At 48.3% G+C, this 22,378-nt stretch overlaps 1 protein-coding gene across 1 annotated transcript; it reads left to right on the top strand.

Moving 5' to 3' along the window:
* The first annotated feature begins 614 nt into the window (after positions 1 to 614).
* Positions 615 to 13,031, top strand: NTSR2 (neurotensin receptor 2). Its single transcript, XM_011960884.1, is given in 5 exon segments — positions 615 to 1,408; positions 8,760 to 9,033; positions 11,064 to 11,154; positions 12,486 to 12,660; positions 12,662 to 13,031. Coding segments are annotated over 5 exon segments (1,239 nt in total). The 5' UTR covers positions 615 to 784; the 3' UTR covers positions 12,737 to 13,031.
* Positions 13,032 to 22,378: the final 9,347 nt, after the last annotated feature.

The raw sequence follows: 22,378 nt of genomic DNA on the forward strand, positions 1-22,378 counted from the left end.
GTTCCAATTTCAATTCTGCCCCCCCAGCAAATACCAGGGGTTCTTTGATGAGATAAGAAGGCCTCTGGGCCTTTCAGCTCTAAAATTCTGGTGCTCTGTATGAATTTAGAAAAGTGAAAGGTTTTAAAACACGCTAAAAACACTTTTCACTTCATCCCCTAGCTCCATGAGAATGACACTCTCAAAGGACTGGGAAAGTGTGGCACCATGAAGATGTATTCTCAGTGACAAAGGAGCTTCCTGGGGCTCTTAGGGCGGCATTGAAACAGCCCTTTAGTAAGAACCGCTGGGAAAGTCTTTCCCAAGACCTCTCCCGAGCTGCACACACACACACAAAGCAACACAAGCGCCAAGGCTCAAGACGAAAGCACCATGTCTATTTATGCTGCAGGTAGAAACTTCCACACACATTCGCTCATTTCATCTTCCCAAAAATTCTGCAGTGTCGATAATAAAGTTGCAAAACCAGATTCACAGAGGTTAAAAAACTTGCCCAAGATCACAAAGTTGGAAAGTGATGCAGTCTGGCCCAACTCGTGACTATCAGCCCCCAAAGGAACCCCTTTTCCACCAGCACGCGCTTCCTTGGGTTGAACAGAACCCAGACGTGTGACCGACGCTAACGGGCTGGCACTCGCGGTCCCACGTTGGCTCAGGGACACCCTTTCGGGGGCGTGTCCTCCCAGTTCTAGAGGTTCCCAGAGAAGAGGAGGTGCTCACTAACCAGGCAGCTCGCCCAGACTCCGGGCAGTGAGAGGAAGGGAGCGCCGGCCGCGGGAGCGGGATGGAGACCAGCAGCCCGCGGCCCCCGCGGTCCAGCCCCAACCTGGGGCTGAGCCTGGACGCCCGGCTGGGCGTGGACACGCGCCTCTGGGCCAAGGTGCTGTTCACCGCGCTGTACGCACTCATCTGGACGCTGGGCGCGGCCGGCAATGCGCTGTCCGTGCACGTGGTGCTGAAGGCGCGGGCCCGGCGCGCTGGGCGCCTGCGCTACCACGTGCTCAGCCTGGCACTCTCAGGCCTGCTGCTGCTGGTGGTCGGCGTGCCGGTGGAGCTCTACAGCTTCGTGTGGTTCCACTACCCCTGGGTCTTCGGCGACCTGGGCTGCCGCGGCTACTACTTCGTGCGCGAGCTGTGCGCCTACGCCACGGTGCTGAGCGTGACCTGCCTGAGCGCCGAGCGCTGCCTGGCCGTGTGCCAGCCCTTGCGTGCCCGCAGCCTGCTGACGCCGCGCCGGACCCGGCGGCTGGTGGCGCTCTTGTGGGCCGCCTCGCTCGGCCTCGCCATGCCCATGGCCCTCATTATGGGGCAGAAGAACGAGCTGGAGACGGCGGTCGGGGAGCCGGAGCCGGCCTCGCGCGTGTGCACCGTGCTGGTGAGCCGCACCGCGCTCCAAGTCTTCATCCAGGTAAGGGCGTGGAGGGCGGGAGTGGGGGGGAGCTGGGAGGAGGGAACCCCCCTTCCCCGGGGAACAGGCATTTTCAACTTTAATGCTCGCCACCACCCAGAAAGTTGGGTCTCGTTGCCTCGTCCCATTTTACTAGATGGAGGGAGGCGTGGCCAAAGGGAAGCATTGAGAGAAATCCCGATATGAATTCAAAATCAACTCCAAAGTAAATGTTCTCACTCTTGCGAGAGTGGTGTTCAGACTTTACTGGGCGTAAAGTGGCCTGCAAGAGCCTGTGAAAATACGGAGTCCATGACCCACCCGGGTTTCTGCCTCTGTAGCCTGAAGTCTGTGTTCCAACGAGTCCCCCAGATGGCTCTGGAGGGGACCTCCCTGAAGGTAAGGTGGGGAGGGGAAGGCACTCCCGGCCTCTCTTCCAGAGGCCTGATCAGGCTTCTAACCTCATTTCCTGTTACCTTCTCCCTGGCAGCCTTGCCTTCCCCAGGCCACTTGTCCCCCATCACCTCTTGCTCCCACTTTCCCCGAACCCCCACCATGCCCAGCCTCTGACTTTTAAGTCCGAAGCTCATTCTGCTTTTGATTCCAACCCTTCTTATTCCCCAAAGTGCAGCTCTGCTCTCACCTCCTCCCCAACTCCAGGGACTCTCCCGTCTTCTGAATTCTCTCAGCATATGATGTATTTGCAGCACTTCACAATGCATTTTCTGAAAGTGATGCTCACCTTTCTAAGTGTCTGTCTCTGTTTCCACATTGTTCTACAACCCAGTGTCCTCTGGTTGCTTGCTCTAGTCACATTAGACCATGATCTCATGTATTCAGCACATTGGGGAAGTGGGAAAGGCTGAGAAAGCACAGGCCCCTCCAGGCCCTGCTGGGCCTCCAGGAAACCTAAAGGAACAAAGCAGGGTGGAGCCAGGACCCCTTCTCTGCACACTGGCACACGAGGGTATGTGGGAGAGTTTACTGTGTGAATTCATCAGGGCACATGGAGGGTGCGGAGGCTCCTTAGGGGACTCGTCCTAAGCAGCCTCCTAAGCGGCTGCTTAGTGCCGTGTCCCCAGGTGAGGCTCCTTCTCATGTTAAGCTGCCTCCTGCAGCTGGAAGCCCAGCCTGCCTACATGGTCAAAGGGCCCTCTCTAAAGTCCCCCCTCTCTTTCTATACCCTCTCCTCATTCCTGAAGACCCCACCTTTGTTTGTGTCTGCTCATCCGTACCCTGGGCAGGGGTAGGGGACCGAAGGGCCTCAAGGAAGGTGTTCACTCACCAACCTGCTTTTCACTCACAACCGGGAGAAATCCATGGAGCAGGCAACGTCTTAAGGTTTCATGGGTGTTCAGTGGAGCCGCTTTGTTCCCATTCAATCTAAACATTGTGGAGGGGACAGGGACTCTCCATGGACAGAATCCTTCCAGATCTTGAGCATGCCCCACAGTCCAGCCCCCAGAACACACGGAGGTCTCCGAGTCCCACCCCTGGAATCCACGGAGGCCACTGAGTCATCTTCAGAAGAATACCTCTATGGAGTGGCTGTCCTGGCAACAGGGCCTTCTCTCCACTGAACTTGTCACCTCTTATTTCTTTAAACAACATCTTCCTCTCCTAGTTCCTTTCTGGCAGGCTCAGCCCAGACACAGCTTGCCCATCACATGGAATCTGCTATGAACAACTGTCTGCAGTGATTTTCCCATGGGTCTGGGGGCTCCAATGGGCACCTGGAATCAGGACACAAGTCTCCCGTGGATGTGGGGTATGGAGAGTGGGATCTGGCCTGCAGAGAGGGATGAAGGGACCAAATGCCTGAGGAAGATGTATTTGTTTCTTTGTTTATTTTACACATGGAAATTGGCATTTAAAAGTTTATAAAGCATGGTGCTGTAGCTCAAGCCTGTAATCTCAGCACTTTGGCAGGCTAAGGCAGGAAGCTAAGGTGGGAGGCCAGGAGTTCAAGACCAGCCTGGGCAACATAGTGAAACCCTGTCTCTACTAAAAGTACAAAAGTTAGCTGGGCATGGTGGCATGCCTGGTCGTCCTAGCTATTGAGGAGCCTGAGGTGGGAAGATCCCTTGAACCCAGGAGTTTGAGGTTGCATTGAGTCATGATTGCATCACTGCACTCCAGCTGGGGTGACAGAGCAAGACCCTGTCTCAAAAAATAAAAATTAAAAATTAAAGGTTCATAATCTGTTTCTGAAATGAAAAACTCTAGCCATTGTGGAAGGGGAAAAAGAGGCTGGAGAGGGGTGTAGTCAGAACTCTGTGCTGCAAATGATGGAAGCAGAACTGGAGGCAGCTTCAGCCAAAATTAAAAACTGAAGCAAGGATGTTGGGGCAGCTGAGATCTCAGGTCAGAATCAGGGGCTCTGGGCTCCCAGGAGCCCCTCTCTCTCCTGCTCTTCCCAGACTCAAAAAGAGGCCTCTGGGTGTCTCTGGGTAGGGTTCACAAGCCCAGGTCTGTCCATAGGGCAAGAACATGGCTTCTGGCATCCTCTGTGATAATTCAATGAGATCATGTGGAATTGCCCAGAATATTGCAGGTCCTCAACAAATGTTCGCCTTCTTTCCTTTCCTGCCTTTTCTTCCCACCTGAGGGTTTAACTCCAGCTCTCCCTTCCCAGCCTAGTACAGTGCCTGGCTCACAGGAAGCAGAATCAGGGCCTTCCCACCTGTCCCATCTTCTCTCCCTCCCTACCTGCTCTGCTCTCCTCCTTCCCTCCCTCCTCCCCTTACTCATCAAGCTCCCTCCTTCCTCCACCCCTGGCCTCTCCGTAATAACTCAGCTCCATTTGCCTTCTCTAGATTTACTTTTGGTTTTGTTTTGTTTTGTTTTTGAGATGGAGTCTTGCTCTGTCACTGGGCTGGAGTGCAGCGGCACAATCTCGGTCACTGCAACCTCAGTCTCCTGGGTTCAAGCGATTCTCCTGCCTCAGCCTCCCGAGTAGCTGAGACTACAGGCGTGTGTCACCATGCCCAGCTAATTTTTGTATTTTTAGTAGAAACGGGGTCTCACCATGGTGGCCAGGATAGTCTCGATCTCCTGACCTTGTGATCCACCCTCCTTGGCCTCCCAAAGTGCTGGGATTATAGCCGTGAGCCACTGCGCCCGGCCTAGGTTCACTTTTTGTTTGTTGTTTTTTTATTTTATTTTTATTTTTACTTTTTTGCTTTGAAAACATCTTTACTCTTTAAACAAAGTTATATACGTACATATTTTTTTAAAAATGTGAGCATGAGTAAGCGAAGGGGCATGACAGTGTGGTAGGCATGAGGAACCCCACAGTAGCTGTCCCTGTGGCCTCTGGGGCACCAGTGGGAGGACCAGCAAGGAGAGGGCCAGCTGGAGACCCGCAGCCTCATCTCTCTGCTCTCTTCGCCCAGGAGATCTTCCCAGGCCTTCCCACCACTTTGGCCCACTACCACTTGGTACCCCGCTCTACCAAGGGGTATTATCCTCCTTTTGCCACATCAATTCAGGTCCTGCTCTTGCTGCTGGGGTAGCAGGATCCCAAGGGCTAAAGTGACTGAGTGCCTTCCTGCAGCCTTGACCTGGTTTCTTGGCCTCAGAGGCAAGTGGGAACCACTTGAGGACCTGTTTGAATCTGAGGACTGCAAAGTAGGCTGAGGCATTCGGGGTCGTGTCTACAAAGCCAAGAGGGAAGGTGGTTCCTTCACGAGCTTGAGCACCCACGGGCCCTCCCTCTTCAGAAAGTCTTTCTGTCTCACGCTGACAGGGAAGCAGGGCTTCTGTATGACCTCTGACTTACAAGCTAGTGGTGCAGTGTTACTAACAAACAAGAAGCCAGCTCAGTTACCTTGGGGGATAGTGAGGTCATCATCATCTCCCATCCTAGATACATTTTGCTGCCTGCATGACCACTGGGAGTTGCATAGGGATCTAGAACCTGCCAATATTCTAACTATGAGTAAAGATCCTGAGTAAAGATGAGTCAAAATCACTGATATGAGTGGTACTCTATTTTTTTGTTCACCTTTGAAGGCTTGGGCAGATCTGGATCTAGCAGGTGTAACATTCTGGTTCCGAGTCCCAGAGCTACTTATTGAGGCAAGACATTACTCCAGAGCTGCTGATACAAGGTCTATAAAGTGTGTATTTGCAGAACTACTGTCAGAACCAATATTTTTTATCATCCACACTAGTAACCTTTAGCCCCATGACAAGTTAGCACTAAGCACAGAGCAGCAGGTACAGGAATCTACCTCCCAGCTGCCGGTACGTGGTTCCCAGTTGCAGCAGAAGAGTCAGTGCATTGCTGCTCCAACCTGGCTGTGCAGTTCTCTGCTGAGCCCTGGCACGGCTGTGACAATGAACCATATTTCCACAATGCCTGGGAGCCACGTTCCACCACTTGTCACAGTCTGGAGTGGTGACTTGTAGGCTGTTCCTAACTGGGAGACAAGCTTGGAAAAAAAAAAAAAAAAAACAGTGCCAAGCAATGTTTGTGTCTTAAATATGCTACTCACATAGTTTCCTTGACATGGTTCAACCTGGCTGGAGCAATAAAGCTGTGAAACGAAGTCTGTCAGTCGAACAGCATCTTTTGACAAATAGTGCATTTAAAAATGTTTAACTTGAAACATACAGTGTATGTTAACGCAACAAAATAACCAGACTCAAATTAGGATATTTTGGTTCTAATATTTCATCAGTGAGTTGATTCACTGTTCATATTAATCAGTGCTTTTTTGTCCAAGAAAAAAGCTCACAGTTTTTGAAAGTACAAAAAACTGTAGTTTTCCCAGAAAGATTTTAAAGCTCCCAAAGATTAATTACTAATGTATAAATATATTTTTACTTTTGATCTTTGTCTTGACTGGTATTAAAGCTACAAATCGATAGTAATTAAGTATGTCATTACTGATATAAACCTGTTTGGTTCCTCAACAAACTAAACTGGTGGTCATAGGTAGTGTTTTATTTTTCCCTCAGTGTTGCTGATTTGCCAGCAAGCATTAAGATAAAAAGGCATGAATGATAACTCCATAAAAAGGCACAGGGTCCAATTCAGATAGTTCCTATTGATTTTAAAGTGGTATTAAATATCATCCAGTTAGTCCAGGCACAGTGGCTCACACCTATAATCCCAGCACTTTGGGAAGCCAAGGTGGGCAGATTGCTTGAGCTCAGGAGTTCAAGACCAGCCTGGGTGGCATAGTGAGACCCCCATCTCTACAAAAATACAAAAATTAGCCAGGCGTAGTGGCACATTCATGTAGTCCCAGCTACTCAGGAGGCTGAGGTGGGAGGATCACTTGAGCCCAGGAGGCAGAGGTTGCAGTAAGTTGTGATTGCACTACCGCACTTCAGTCTGGGCGACAGAGCAAGACCTCATCTCAAAAAAAAAAAAAAAAAAAAAAGCAGCTCAGTATTGAAAATGTTTGCTAAGGGAAAGGTGAAAGAGAGACTTAGAACTGATGAGGAGAAACCCTAGAACACACTGATTTTGAATTTTTAAAAGTAAACATTTAAAACACAGGGCATTATATAAATAAATTCGGTTTTCTAAGTCAAATAGTATCAAATGATGATAACCCAAGGTGTGTGATGGAAAACAGCAATCCCGTCGTTCTCCACACTCTGATTCATTTCTCTATTTCTCTAGTTGAGAGGCAAATAGCATGTGTTCTTGTCTCTTGCCCTCTTTGCCTCCATATTTCTAAAGAGCACACTAGCTTTATTTCTCAGTTTTAAATTGTATCCACAGTCTTATACACCTAGAAAATGAGCATTTTACTCTTCTACATTCCTATTCCTGCCCTCTGCCACCATCACCCCAACACACACTGGCCCCATCCTTCTTCCAGTATAATTCTACCACTGTGCTGGGTTAAATTTATGTTCAGTATTTATGCAATTGTGACTATGTAAACATTCTTCACAGATGACCCATGTGTTGTATTTTCTTTCTAATCCAAGGACTTTTGTTTTCTTTGCAGTTAATAATGTATGGTCTTTTTTTTCATTTGCATAGTTTTTTTTTACGTACCTATTTGTAGTTCATTTTTAGCTTCTCTATCACAAGCGTAAATGCTCTTTCAATATGTTCCGATCCATCAGATAACCTACCAGTTTCATCTTTTATTTTTCACTTCTCCCTGGAGCTCTCTGGCCTCCTGCTCCAGTCCCACTGATTGCTCTCTAGTGCACAGGGGGAACACAGGGAAGTCTCATCTGCACGGGGCCCCCCGGGGGCTCCTTTTCATCTGCGCAGGGTCCCCCTGGGGACTCCCTTCCATCTGCGCAGGGGCCCCCTGGGAGCTCCCTTCCATTACTCCCTGGGCCCTCTGTGGGATACCCCATTTTGCATGACAGGTCCTCCTCTTTATTGGCTTATAACCTTATTTGTCTAGAACATATGTTCTTTTAATCTCCTGAGACCTGAGGAAGGGTCCATAGAGGGTAAAAAATTTGAGAATTTGCATGTCAAAAATTGTTTTCTTTTATCCTCACATTTATCACAATATGGCTGGGTATAAAATTATAAGATGGAAGCTATTTTTCTCACAAATTGTAAAACACTGCTCATGATTTTCTAGCTTCCACCATTGCTTTTAAGAAGTGAATGTCATTCTGGTTTTCCATCCTATCTATGTGACCTGTTTTATCTGTTTGGAAGCTTTCAAGATCTTCTCTTTATACCCAAGGTGCTAAACGTCATAAGAACAAGACTTGCCATGAGTCTATTTCCATTCATTCTTCTGAGCACTCAGGCAGACTTTCAGTCTAGAAGCTCAGATTCCTCAACTTTGGGAAAACTTTTTTTTTTTTTTTTTTTTTTGAGACGGAGTCTTGCTCTGTCCCCTGGGCTGGAGTGCAGTGGCCGGATCTCAGCTCACTGCAAGCTCCGCCCCCCGGGTTTACGCCATTCTCCGGCCTCAGCCTCCGGAGTAGCTGGGACTACAGGCGCCCGCCACCTCGCCCGGCTCGTTTTTTGTATTTTTCAGTAGAGACGGGGTTTCACCGTGTTAGCCAGGATGGTCTCGATCTCCTGACCTCGTGATCCGCCCGTCTCGGCCTCCCAAAGTGCTGGGATTACAGGCTTGAGCCACCGCGCCCGGCCGGGAAAACTTTCTTGAATGCTTTTTTAAATAAAATTTCCTCCCCTTTGTTTTCTCTTTTTTTATTTTTTCTTTCTGGAACCCCTATTATGAACATCCTAAACTAATCCGAGATTTTCTTTTCTCTCTCCTCACTTTTTGAGAACTTTCTTAACCTTATCTTCTAATCCTTCTGTCGCCCCTTCTGCTGACGCAGATTCTGGGCCTGGGACATGGCCAGATGGCGAGGGCCGCAGGGCCCTGGTGCTGCCCCATAGTCCTTGGCATTACCTCCACAGGTGAATGTGCTGGTGTCCTTCGTGCTCCCCTTGGCACTAACTGCTTTCCTGAATGGGGTCATGGTGAGCCACCTGCTGGCCCTCTGCTCCCAAGTGCCGTCCACTTCTGCCCCGGGCAGCTCCACCCCCAGCCGCCTGGAGCTGCTGAGTGAGGAGGGTCTCCTCAGCTTCATCGTATGGAAGAAGACCTTTATCCAGGGAGGCCAGGTCAGCCTGGTGAGACACAAAGACGTGCGCGGGATCCGCAGCCTCCAGCGCAACGTCCAGGTTCTCAGTTAAGTCCTCTGCAACATCACCCCAGAAGAAAGGGGCCCAGGTTCCAGGGCTGCCTCCACCAATCCCTGGCCAGGTTCCAGGGCTGCCTCCACCGGTCCCTGGCCAGAGTCCAGGGCTGCCTCCACCAATCCCTGGCCAGATTCCAGGGCTGCCTCCACCAATCCCTGGCCAGATTCCAGGGCTGCCACCACCAATCCCTGGCCAGATTCCAGGGCTGCCTCCACCAATCCCTGGCCAGATTCCAGGGCTGCCTCCACCAGTCCCTGGCCGGGTGACCTCGGCAAGTCACTACCTCTCTCAAGGCTTCCTTTATCGTATGTCCCAGGGGAACTGTATAACCAACAGACTTCCTGTAGGGTTCGGTGGTATAATTAAAGGAAAGAATAGGAATTCTGTACATGAAGCCTCCAATCTGCTCCAGGGAGTAGCACACACAGGCAAGCAGAGACGTGACCACTTTTCAGTAAGTCTGGCAGTGTGGACGAACACAAGGAACAGTTATAGTAAAAGACTGCGGGTGCAAATTGTGGACTCTCAGATGGGCTGGGTCCCTCAATCCAGTTCCCTTCGAACTCCATTTTCCCTCCTACAACACTGATCCGTTTGCTTTCTTGTTCTGTAAGTCTCTGGGAAAATTTGGCCTTGTAAGAGAAACTCCAGAAGGCACAGGAGAGCAGAGGTCTCTCCAAGCACCCACCATAACCCAGGCACTAGCTAGGGTATAGAAGGATCAAGTACAAGACAGAGTCTCTGCTGTCATCAATGTCAGTCTTGTGTATGGACAGAAACACAAGAGCTAAGTGCAGTGTGATGTAATAAGTAACACAAAGTCAGCACATGAAGGTGTCAGCCTTCATTTTATGGACAATGGCCAGTCATGGAAAAAGTTGATGTCCATGAGTGAGGGGAGATTTGCTTTTGAGACCTATTGCACTCAGCACTTTGGAGAATGGGCTAAATGGTGCCTCTCAAACCTCAGTGTGCATAAGAATGATCTGGAGAGTCGTAAAATACAAGCCACTGGGCCCAAGATTCTGCACTTCTACCAGGCTTTTCATTGATGTTGACACTGCTGGTTCAGGGGCTACCCTGGGCTAGATGATGGCTTTGCCAGTCAGAGCAGAGTGGAAGCAGGAGAGGGAAGGGGTGGGAGGTTGGGAAACTCGTCATAGTCCAGTGCAGAGGAGGTAAGAGTCTCTTAGGGAGGTAGCAGTGAGAGCAGGGAAGGCACACAGAGGAGAGATGCTAAGAAGGAATTTTTTAATAGACTGGATACAGAGAGGAACAGAAAAATAGGAGTCTCTGGCTTATGGCTTGAGTGCCAGATGAATGGCAGTGCTATAAATTAACCAGATAAAGGACTAAAGGAGCAAGAAGCTTTCTAAGACAAGAAAGACAAAAGTTCTTTTTTTTTTTTTTTTTTGAGATGGAGTCTTGCTCAGTCACCCAGGCTGGAGTGGTGTGGTCTCAGCTCACTACAGCCTCCTCCTTGCAGGTTCAAGCAATTCTCCTGCCTCAACCTCCCAAGTAGCTGGCATTACAGACACCTGCCACCACGCCTGGCTAATTTTCATCCTGTTAGCCAGGCTGGTCTCAAACTCCTGACCTCAAGTGATCCGCCTGCCTCGGCTTCCCAACGTTCTGGGATCACAGGCGTGAGCCACCATGCCCGGCCCAAGAAAGACACAAGTTCTGTTGTACATGCAGATAGATAACCAAGTAGGGATATCTAGCCCTGGGTTGGGAATATATTCTAGTGGCCAGGAGGAGCTCCTAGAAGCATGCTGTGTCCAGGTCATGGCCAGAGTGGACATTCACCCAGAGGACAGGATCATATGAGGTTTGAGAAGAGATTCAGGTTGGGATATAGCAGATAACCTCAAAGTGTCCTTCCAACCCTTGACTCCAGGACCAAGTTAGAGGGCAATGCTGCTGACCCCTTGGGCATCATCCTCCCTCGGCAATGGTGTAACTAAGAATGTGTTTGCTTTCTCCTGGCGCTGTCTCTCCCTCTCCCATGCTCTGCAGGAGCCATCGTGGCCATGTATGTCATCTGCTGGCTGCCATACCATGCCCGCAGGCTCATGTACTGCTACGTCCCCGATGACGCGTGGACTGAGTGAGTGTGGCAGAAGGGCCCTAGCACGCAGGGTGGGGGCCCACTGGCCTGGGCCTGGGGTCTCTATTGCTTTGCAGAGGGACCCTCCATTGCTGGGTCCTTCTGGAACCCTGGACTGCATTCCACCTGGTCCCGTGCAGTCTGTGCCTTGAAATCTCCCCGCCAGGGATGGGGAACAGAGCGTTGTCTCTGACCTGGTAAGGCCGTGTGCATGAGAGGCCTAGCCAAGACTGTGGGATTCTCACTACAGGAGAAAGAGAAGCCTACAGTCTGGGAAGGGGGAGAACGGGCCATGCTTCTGAGGTTTCCCCTCTCTCTCCTTCCTCTCCTATTCCAAGGAGAGTGTGAGGAAGACACAAAGCTGCGACCCCATGAGCTAACAAAGGTCTCCTCGGCAGAGACCAAGACATGCACCCCCTTTTATGACACGGTTGGAGAAGATGAGAGAATTCATAATCTGCCTTTCGGAAATCACTGTGCCCCAATCATAAGTGGGAGCCAAACATCCAAAACAATCGAGGTCCCAGGAAGCCTCCACAGAAAGAGCCATGTAACAGAAGCCTCCTCCTCAGGAGCCATCAGCACCCTTTACACTTGCGCGGGCAGCATGAGCTCGTGCCAAGCACTTCCCACTGCAGAGAACCTGCAGCAAGGAGTGCAGCTCCTCAGAAGGACCTTTGGCTCTTAGTGCAGCCACATCTCTCGACCACACGCAGCAGCCTGGGGCACCCAGGGCCTCAGTGGCTGGACAGACGGCCCCTGTCAGTCAGCAGTGTCACCTTACCATGAGGTGACCAGGAACTGCAGCCAGGGATGGCAGATCATAGAGGCTGGGTGGAGGGCGTCAGCTGCTGGTGATGAAAACATTTGTGGAATTTACATTGTACTTCCTGGCCAGGCGTGGTGGCCCACGCCTATAATCCCAGCACTTTGGGAGGCTGAGGCAGGTGGATCACCTGAGGTCAGGAGTTCAAGACCAGCCTGGCCAACTTGGTGAAACCCCGTCTCTACTAAAAATACAAAAATTAGCTGGGTATGGTGGTGTGCGCCTGTAATCCCAGCTACTCAGGACTGTAGGCAGGAGAATTACTTAAGCCCAGGAGGTGGAGTTTGCAGTGAACCGTGCCATTGCACTCCAGCCTGGGAGACAGAGCAAGACTCTGTCTCAAAAAACAAAAAACAAGCAAACAAACAAAAACCACTGTGCTTCCTGATAGCAGAAAACAGGCTTCCTCATGCAGCCCTCTGGAGGAGAGGCATTCTCCAGCAGGAAGTGGACACTGCGAGGAGGTGACCGATCTTCTAACCAGGCTTCCGGGTTTCTCTTGCAGCCCACTGTACAATTTCTACCACTACTTCTACATGGTGACCAACACACTTTTCTACGTCAGCTCAGCTGTGACTCCTCTCCTCTACAACGTCGTGTCCTCCTCCTTCAGAAAACTCTTCCTGGAAGCCCTCAGCTGCCTGTGTGGAGAACGCCACCCCATGGAGCAGTTACCCCCTGAAGCCCCACAGTCCCACCCTAATGGATACAGCTTCAGGCTTTGGGGATCCCCCAGAAACCCTGACCCGAATGTAATACAAAAATGAACAGAACAAGCAGAATGACCAGTTGCTTAATCATCTGGCAAAGCAGGTGAGCAGCCTTATCACTAATCATTCAAGCTTTGCAGCCAGGGCGACTTCCATCAACCCCAGCTCTGCTGAGAACCATCAAGTGCAGGGAAGCCACGTGACCCCTCCTAGCCTCAGGCTCCCTCATCTGTGTAGTGGAGATAAAGAAGAGCACCCATCTCTTAGTGTTGTCTGAGACTAAAGTGCTTAGCACATAGCCTGGTGCATAGTAGATGCTCAATAAATTTCTGCTGGCACGATTTCTGTTGCTACTGTTGTTGCATGGCTATTATTTCTGTTGCTACGGTTGTTGCATGGCTATTATCATTGCTTTCCTGCTGTCCTGAAAGCCCACGACACTTTTCTGTAGTTTTATGCTCAGATGTCCTATGAATTTCCTCAAATGACAAATCAACAGTACCCCAGAAGCTGACCAAATTGGTACCTCACATGAGCTGTAGTAAGATTCTCCATTCTCTCCAGGCAGGGAGCAGCTGTTGACACTGACAGCAGCTTCTGCAGGCTCTGGAAAGCCAGTGCACTGCTGGTGTCCCCTCCTGCCTCTGGTCAAGCCAGCCCATGTGGCTTACGGGGAAACAAACGGCCATGCACACCCTGCCACAAGGCACATGTGGCCCAGGTATGCTCTGGCCAGCACAGTGCTGGACAAGAGTTGAATCTTAATTCTCTTCATCAGGGCAGGCTCTGCCCGTTTGACAGCAGGCCTCAGTCCCTGCACTGCACGCACAGGCCAGGCCCTCTTCCTACCGCCAGCCTTGCACCTGGAGGCGGTAAGGTTGAGGCCAGGGGAGGAATGGTGCTTTTCACTGAGTGCAGAGGACGCAGTGGCAAAAGGCAGGGGAGGGTACCGGCCTGCGAGGGGAGGAGGAGAGAGGTGGGTGCAGGACACAGCACCAATGAGAGGTTCGTTTTGATGGACTGCATCAATGCTTCCCTAGACTCTGTCCACCTCCTGACCCATCCCCCACCCCCTACTCCCACAATGAACACTGCACACACTCATCACACATACATCACACGGGCACATGTCACACATGTATGCACAGACTCATCACATGCAGACATACCACAAGCACACGGCATGTGCACACTCATCACACATCACATGTGCACACATCATGTCACATACACACTCATTACACCTACAGCACACATTGGATGCACATCACACACACCACATGTAAACTCACATGCACACGCGTCACGTGCACACACACCTGGGCTGGTCCACTGAGAAGAGCTGGCAGTGGCTTCTGCGCAACTCGGAGGTGACTGCTCTCCAGCTCCTCAGCCCCAGAACCCCTGAGAAGAGGCCAGAGGTGATGACCACACTCCCTTCACGGAGCCTTCCCGGCCTAGGACCACCATGAGTACCCACACGTGGGCCTCGTCGGGCGAGGACATGGCACCTGGAAAGGAGGAGCGACAGCAGCCCTGGCGTGGGGACCCCTAGAGGGGGCAGCTCTGACGGGCAGGCCACGGGCTCGCGGTGTTCATGGAGGAAGAAGGAGCTTCAGATCCGCACCAGGAAGGGTGAGGCCCACCCGGCCTAGCGCCACCGCCAGTGATGGTGCAACCTCCGTTTAAGCCGCGGCTTCGGAGCCCCTGGGTCAAGGCGGTGACTGCGGTATCCTTACACCCCAGTCAAAGCTCCAGAGAGGTCCAGGAAGCAGGAAAGGCAAGAAGTAGCTCCCAGTCCAAACGCAGATGAGACGGCTTGGGAAGCAGGCTGGGGCGAGGTCTGGGGCGTGGGCTGGGAGAGCTGGTTCCTCGGCCTCCTCACTGGGAGCAGGGGAACCCTGGGCAGGTTCAACTCCCGAGTCTGTGTCTTCATCTGCAAAACTGTTGGGGGCAGAAAGCTCTTAAGCCATTTAAAAACAGTAATTCAGGGCAGTAAGAATGGATCTGAATTTGAAGCAATTTGTAATCTTCATTTATCTCTTTTGCATGTGTGTGGTGTGTGTGTGGTGTGTGTGTGTGTGTCCACAGAAATGTTAATGCGCTTGATTTGGGGTGTTCTTCCAAGATCCTGCTAAGGGTGTTACGTGATATATGGCGTATATCCCATGTTGCTTTTCTAAAACATGGCAAACCCAAATTGAAAAATACGTCTGGCCCCAAGGGCTTCAGATAAAGGATTGTGGATCTGTAGTACCTAATAATAAGTTTATAATAATTAGATAAGATAATGGTAAGCTCCTACCACAGTGCCTGGTATATAGTAAATGCTCAATAAATGCTAGTTGTCATTATTGTCATCATCATCCTAGACCCCAAACTGGGTGAAACCTGGTAGTGTCCCTTAGAAAAGATTATATGAATGAGGCACACTTTTTCTGCTACATGTTACCAAAGTACAGTAAGAGGCAAGAGAAACAAGATGTAAAGAATAGATTGAGAAACATAAATGAGCTACTTTATATATCATCCAAGATTTTCATGCAAATCATTAGGCAAAACACCAGGACCCCAAAGGCCAAGAAACACACAAGAGGAAACATGCTCAGCCTCAATAGTTCCTGGAGAAATGGCAACCCAAACAATAACACATGACATTTTATGGGCAATATATTAACAAAAACTGTCAATGACCAGAACAAATATTGGGTGACATCAGTGTGTTCCTGTCTTAGAGGGAGAGGAAACTGAATAACCTTCTTGGAAAGCAAATTGGCAATATATTTTGAAAGCCATAAAGTGCTCAGAAACTTAGACCCTGTAATTCAACTCCTGGATATTTACTTTGAGATAATTTGCTAAAGAAGAAAAGGCCTCTCTGTGTGAACACAGAGTCATTGCAACACTCTTCATTTGGGCCTTTACGAGCAGGCACTGGTTCAACAACATAAATCTGTTACACTGCCTAATCTTCACAGCAGCCACTACAGTGAAAACTGTTCTTACCATCACCCTTTCACATATGGGGCAATGGAAGCAAAGACAAGCTAAGCAAGGTTCTTCTCCTGCTACTTGATAACTCGAGGAGTGGAGCCCAGGCTTGGGAGTTGGGAGCTGGTGCTCAGCCTCTACATCATGCTGCTGCCCAGGAGCTGCATGGCAAAAGATGTCAACAGGCTGGACGCCCTGGCTCATGCCTGAAATCTCAGCACTGTGGGAGGATGAAGCAAGTGGATCACTTGAGGCCAGGAGTTTAAGATCAGCCTGCGCAACATGGCGAGATCCTGCCTCTATAAAAAATACAAAAAATTAGCCAGATAAGGTGGTGCACGCCCATAGTCCCAGCTACTCTGTAGGCTGAGGTGGGAGAATCACCTGAGCCTGGGAAGGTGAGGCTGCAGTGAGCTGTGATTGCACCACTGCACTCCAGCCTGGGCGACAGAGTGAGATACTGTCTCCAAAAAGAAAGATGACAACATTATGGAGGTGGGTGAATCACAATGCCTTTGGTCAATCAAATCCCAATTATTAGGTCACCCTTAACAAATATAAATTATAAAGTTTATTTACCAACATAAGAATATTCTGATTATATGACTAGGAAAGAAAACAACACAAATTATATTATGATATTATGTACAGATCACACAGATACAGAGGAAAGGTCAGAATGAAGCACTTAAAAATAAAAGTGGGGCCTTTGCTAAAGACGTATGAGTGACCGCAGAACAGTACTAGTGGCTGTCCCCTTCATCCACCATTCAGGCACAATAATTTGGGGCATGGAAGACACACAAACGTATGGAGAAAAAAGAACCGCAAAACCAGTTTTCTTTCATGCGTTGACATAATATTGTTTGTATGATCTTGAGATAACAAATGGCAGACAGGAATTTCGTTTCCCTGATGTTGTCCCGGGTGACAACACTGAGCCTTGATTAAAGAGCCAGGAGCCTGGGGTCAGCCGGGGCCTCTGTTGCTTATTAGCTGGGTACTTAAATCCCTTCACTTCCCTGGGTCTCGTTTCCACTTCTGTAAAGTAAGCGTCATCACAACTACCTGCTGGGGTTTTTTATTTTATTTTATTTTTTATTTTGTTTTGAGACACAGTCTCACTCTGTCGCCCAGGCTGGAGTGCATTGGCGCAATCTCAGCTCACTGCAAGCTCTGCCTCCCAGGTTCACGCCATTCTCCTGCCTCTGCCTCCCGAGTAGCTGGGACTACAGGTGCCCGTTGCCACGCCCAGCTAATTTTTTGTATTTTTAGTAGAGATGGGGTTTCACCATGTTAGCCAGGATGGTCTTGATCTCCTGACCTCGTGATCCGCCTGTCTCGGCCTCCCAGAGTGCTGGGATTACAGGCGTGAGCCACCACGCCCGGCCAACTATCTGCTGAGTTTTAAGAATCAATTGGCATCATGAGTTTGAAAAAATCCTTACTGTATTACCTAGCCCCCAAAACAACTCAATAAATAGTAACTGTGGAAATTATAGAAATGGGAAAGATGTTAGTGACTGCCAAGTGTCTGGGATGTGGGGAGGGGCCCTGGAGGGAGGTGGGTGTTGTTTAAACATGTGATGTGAGGGATTCTTCCAGTGATGGAATTGTACTGTATCTTAAACCTATCAACGTCAAAATGCTAGTAAGGTGCAGAGTCTTGTATTCTTCCTTAAAAGTGCATGTGAATCTATAATTATCTCAACATTTTAAAAAGGAAGAAAGAAGAGGATCACTCATAGTCCCACCATGCAGATAATCACTATCAAATTTTTGGTTTACATCTTCTGGCTCAAAAACAAACAAACAAACAAACAAACATAAAACAGTAGCTGTCGTGTTTATAAAGGGACACTCCGGGCTCCTGAATGCAGATTATTATTATAATTCTATATTTAAAATTTTTAAATTGTGTATTTCTTTGCGTGGTTCGTTGGTTTGGCTGCATACCTGCTTGCTTGCTTGCTGCTTGCTTGCCTGCTTCCTTTGCCTTGCCAAGATCAAGAGAGAGGCTCCAAAAGTGTTGATTTCATCAGGCTTCCATCTCTGAGCAGAAATGGAATTCTCTCACAATCCCGGAGGATACAAATCTGAAATCCAAGTGTTGGCAGGGCACATCCACCAAAGACTCTAGGGAAGGAAACTTCTCTGCTTCTTCCAGCTTCCGATGGTTCTCAGCAAACCTTGGCGTTCCTTGGCTTGTAAATTTATTGCTCTAATCCCGACCATTGTCACATAATTGTCTGCCTCCATGTCTCTCTCTCCCGTCTTAAAAGGACACCAGTCATACTGGATTATGACCATACGCAACCCCTTCACTCCACTATGACCTCATCTTAGCTAGTTACATCAGTAGTTATATCAGTAATGACCCTATTTCCAAATAAGGTCCCATTCTAAGGTCCTGGGGCTTAAGAGTTCAACATATCTTTTTTCAGGACACGATTCGACCTGTAACATCACCCGAACTCCCCCTCCTCAGCAGGCTGGACTCCCACCCTGGGAAAGACCCTTTGATAGAGCAAGAACTAGATTAGAGTAGCCCATGGTCTCAAGTGAGAAGAACGAGTCCTCGCCAAAGTTTTAGAAAGAAAGGAGAAGGAAAACTGGGACAGCATATTTGGCGAATGACAAATGCAGTCATAGAAGAATTCCTGTTTCTTCTCTGGACGTGAAGACCTTTACAAAGCTGCACTGGCCTTTCCAACTGTTTTGTGAAATAAAATGCTAATTCCCTCTGGGCTGGGAAATCTGCCCAAACAAGTAGACTGAAAAAGAAATGAAAGCTGTCAACACTGGATGCACCCTCGGTTCACAGTCTTCCCTTCAACAAAAGCTGTCTGCAGAATTGTAAGCCAGATCTAGGAGGTTTCATACAATTTTTTTAAATTAAAAGTGATTTCTAAACCTTAACACTGGCTGTCCCAGACTCTGGATGGCACATAATGTGGTATGTTTCATAAATGCCCGCACCCAGGATTACCTCCAGGTAACCTAAGACCTGGGCTTCTCAGTGAGAAAATATTGGATCTGTACTTTGATTGTACAGAGAGCCTTACAAGCCAACAGTGCTTTCTAATATACGGCATTCAGTGGCAGTAAGTTGCTCAGGACAGGAAGCAGCTGTGATGTTAGTGGAAATATTATTACACATGCAGGCATGAATCTAGGTTTGTTCTATCACTTAATAGCTGTGCCATCTTAGACAAGTCATTTTACCTCTCAGAGCCCCAGTTTTTTCTTCCATAAGATGGTCCCAATAATATCTACCTCAGAGTATTGTGTTGATTAAATGAAATAATGAATATTTAGTCACCTAGTAAAACGCCTGGCACAGAGTGGATGCTCACAGATGTTTGCTACTCACTATGTTCATTGTGTAGCTGACACACTCTCTGGGGAGCTGGGTGCTTTGGCCAAGGAATAGAAGCACCAACCCAAGTCTCCTGATTGGAAATGCCAGGCCCTCTCCACTGCCACATCCTGCCATGGGAACTCCAACTCCTATGTAATAAATGTTGCTTCTTGCAGCATGATTCCTCCTCTATTATTGTAGCAGCTCTTAATTTGCAGAAAGCATTCAGGTGATGTTTTTCTTTGGGAACTATCTCTGACCGTGACTACTGGGAGGTCAGAAAAGCATCTCTGAACCCAGATGGCAAGGAACAGAGAAAACAGCTCTAAAGGTAGGCCTAGTAGGCACTATGTTAGTGATGCATAGCACATAGTCACGAAGAGCCATTAAATCCTGGCCTACAGCCCCAGCCCACTGTGAACCCTTGTAGTAAGTTTGGGTGAATTTTTTGCTGATTGGTTTGGGTCACTACTCAGGTTTTGAGGGCTTTCTATTTGGTTAGACTTGAGACTATAAAGCAGAGTCTTAACTCTGGGGTAAGCGAGAGTCTGTACTCTGGGAGTGTCATGGAAAAGATTCTTACAGGTCTTGGAGTGCCCCCTAAATGAAGAAATAGGAGGTTTAATGGTTGTGAATGGACTATTAGAGGTGCATGAATGGGGTTTCCTGTTCAAAATGACATCTGGCTAAGAGTCCCCTGACACAGCCATTTCCATTAGAACAACTGTACAGATACAATGGGGGAAGAGCTCATGACGTTAGGAAAAGCACAGAATGGAAGCCAAAAATCTCATAACTTCTAGTAACTATCAAACTGCTAGAATTTTCAACCACTGGTTAAAAAAATGCTCTATTGCTTAAAACAGCAAACCTCTAGGCTTAAAATAAGTTGGAATTTGCTTAGCTTCCCACTGCCAGAAGTGTAGATGAAGGCTTTTAAGTCGTTGGAAACCTGCACCCCCATTTTATACCTCCCCATCTGTTCTCTCTTCTACATTAGTTTAGAAAGAACCTGGTAATAACGCTGACATCAACCCAAATGTCCTGATTTGGATCATGTCTAGAGATAGGCTCAGGGGCATTGCATCCTAACCAGCCCTGATCCACGGCACAGAGAAGGAGAATCCACCAACTGCAAAACAGGAAGCAAGGCCAAGGGCAAGCCTTACCAATTGAAAAAATTGAATTTGATTTTTCTTCATTCCATGAAGAAAAGTAAAGGCACATACACACACACACACATGGGACCAAATTGGGGGTGATGAATTCTGCAGGATAAAACGTGCAATAGGTCAGGAGCACACCCTGGCAATGGATTTACTATCCCAGACAATGATTTCTTCCCTTCATAGCCTGCAAGAAAGCATGGCTCCTTGGCATCACATGCAAAAGGCCATCAAGGAAAGGACAAGTTGTGACAAAAGGGAGCACGGCCATGCCCTGCAGGCAGTAGAGAGGGAACGACAGTGTAGGAGTTCAATCTGGGGTTTGGTGACACACTTGAGAAGCCCTTCTGGAAAGGAGTGGAAAAGCATGAGGAGATGAAGACGAGACAAGCCCTGATGGTAGATGGAAGCCACAGAGCAGCAGATCACCAGAGCTGACAGGAAAGGGTGGGAGTTCCAGAGTAAAAAATGTCACCAAATAGGAGGGATTTATTGAAAAGTTTAACCAGAGGAGTGACACAGTCAATCATTGAAACAGAGAAGGAACACTATCAAATTGTGTGTTTGTGTGTGTGTGTGTGAGAGAGAGAGACATTTGGGTAGTGAGGAATTTCCTGTTTAAGAAAAAGTATACAATTTACACTTAAGTCCTCTTTCCTTACAAAAAAGTAAAGCATCTGGAAGGGCAGAGAGAAAAATGCAGAAGCCCCTCAACACACCCCACTCCCTGCCCCTTCCCCAACGTGGCCATTGTCAACAGTTTGGTGTTCATTATTCCAGTTTCTTTCTACACATATGCAAAAATGCACGTATAAATTGTGCCTATGTATTTTTACATGTAAACTAAACTTTGTGTTCCCTTCTCTGATCAATATCTCCATGTCAGTATACATAAAACTGCCTTGTTATTTTTCACTTTTGTGCTTGGAATACTGTTCTAGAAAATCAAGTCTGCCTAGGAGGAACTAGAGTGGTTTAGAAAGTGGGTGCCCTCATCATCACTGGACTATAGAAGAGTAAGGACAAAAGCAAGGGAGATGAATTAGAGAGATGAGATATTTTCTTAGCAGAAAGGCTGAGAACTCAGGGGACAGACAAGACTGATATGAAATGAAAAATGAGATATTGAAGGCCAGTGAAACATGTAACAGGGAACTGGAGATAGGCCTAGATCCAACTGTTCTTAAGGAAGGTATTAGAAAAGGGGGTGATGTCTTAGTTGTGTGAGATCAGAAGTGGTGAGGGGAAGCACATACTGCTCATCTGACAAGAACAGCAGCCTGGCGTGTATCGCAAAGGGACCGAGGACCCAGGAAACTCTGAAAATGCAACTTTTAAAGCCACAGACACATTTTGGAGTAGGAGTAATTGGGGAACAATCCCTTAAAATATGACTGCGGTGCCAAGTGGTTACAGAAAGTATGGATATGTTTGACAGGAGAAGACTAGAGATAGCAATGTAAATACTCAAAATGCTATTAACTGAGTTTCAAGTTCTCTGTATGTGGAAATATAGAAATTGCCAGGTCCTTAAGGAGCATCCCTGAGAAATGTATAGAATATGGGATCTAGGGAAGGCCCAGTCAAGATGAGATCTATTGGAGAAGAGCCAGACAGCACGTGGGTGGATCAAGCCCCAGGCTGGGTTAGATGTTGGTCTGACAAAATAGCTCCTGATGGTTCTATGCATGGAGATAAGTTAATATTTGTGACACTCTTAGAACAGGGAGTCGAACGTGATATATATCTGGTAAGTGATAAATGTGTTGGGCTAAAATAAGTTAAGTTAAAGTGAACGTTTTTATTTGCAGAGTAGATAGAATTGGCAGATCCCAAACTCATCGATTTCATCTCTCTCACTGTGGGAAGTCCAACAAGATGAAATCTAGAGAAGTACATGAGTAAAACAAATGCCTGTGCAGAAAATAAAAGAAATCGTAAAAGGCAATCCCATTCACCATTATCTCTTCACGGCCTAGCCCTACAAGTGTTAGAGACGAGGGAGATCAACTCAGGAAGCAAGACAGAGGCAGCACTTAGCAGGAAAAAGGGAGACAGGAGTGGCACATCCTTCTAAATAGAAAAAATATAGCAGAAAGAAAGGGGATTGACAGCCACGAGCACTCCAAAATGAGGGAGGAGGGTATGGCAAGAAACATACGAGCAGTAC

This window comes from Colobus angolensis, unplaced genomic scaffold (genome assembly GCF_000951035.1).
Source record: "Colobus angolensis palliatus isolate OR3802 unplaced genomic scaffold, Cang.pa_1.0 Scaffold53, whole genome shotgun sequence".
NCBI lineage: Eukaryota > Metazoa > Chordata > Mammalia > Primates > Cercopithecidae > Colobus > Colobus angolensis.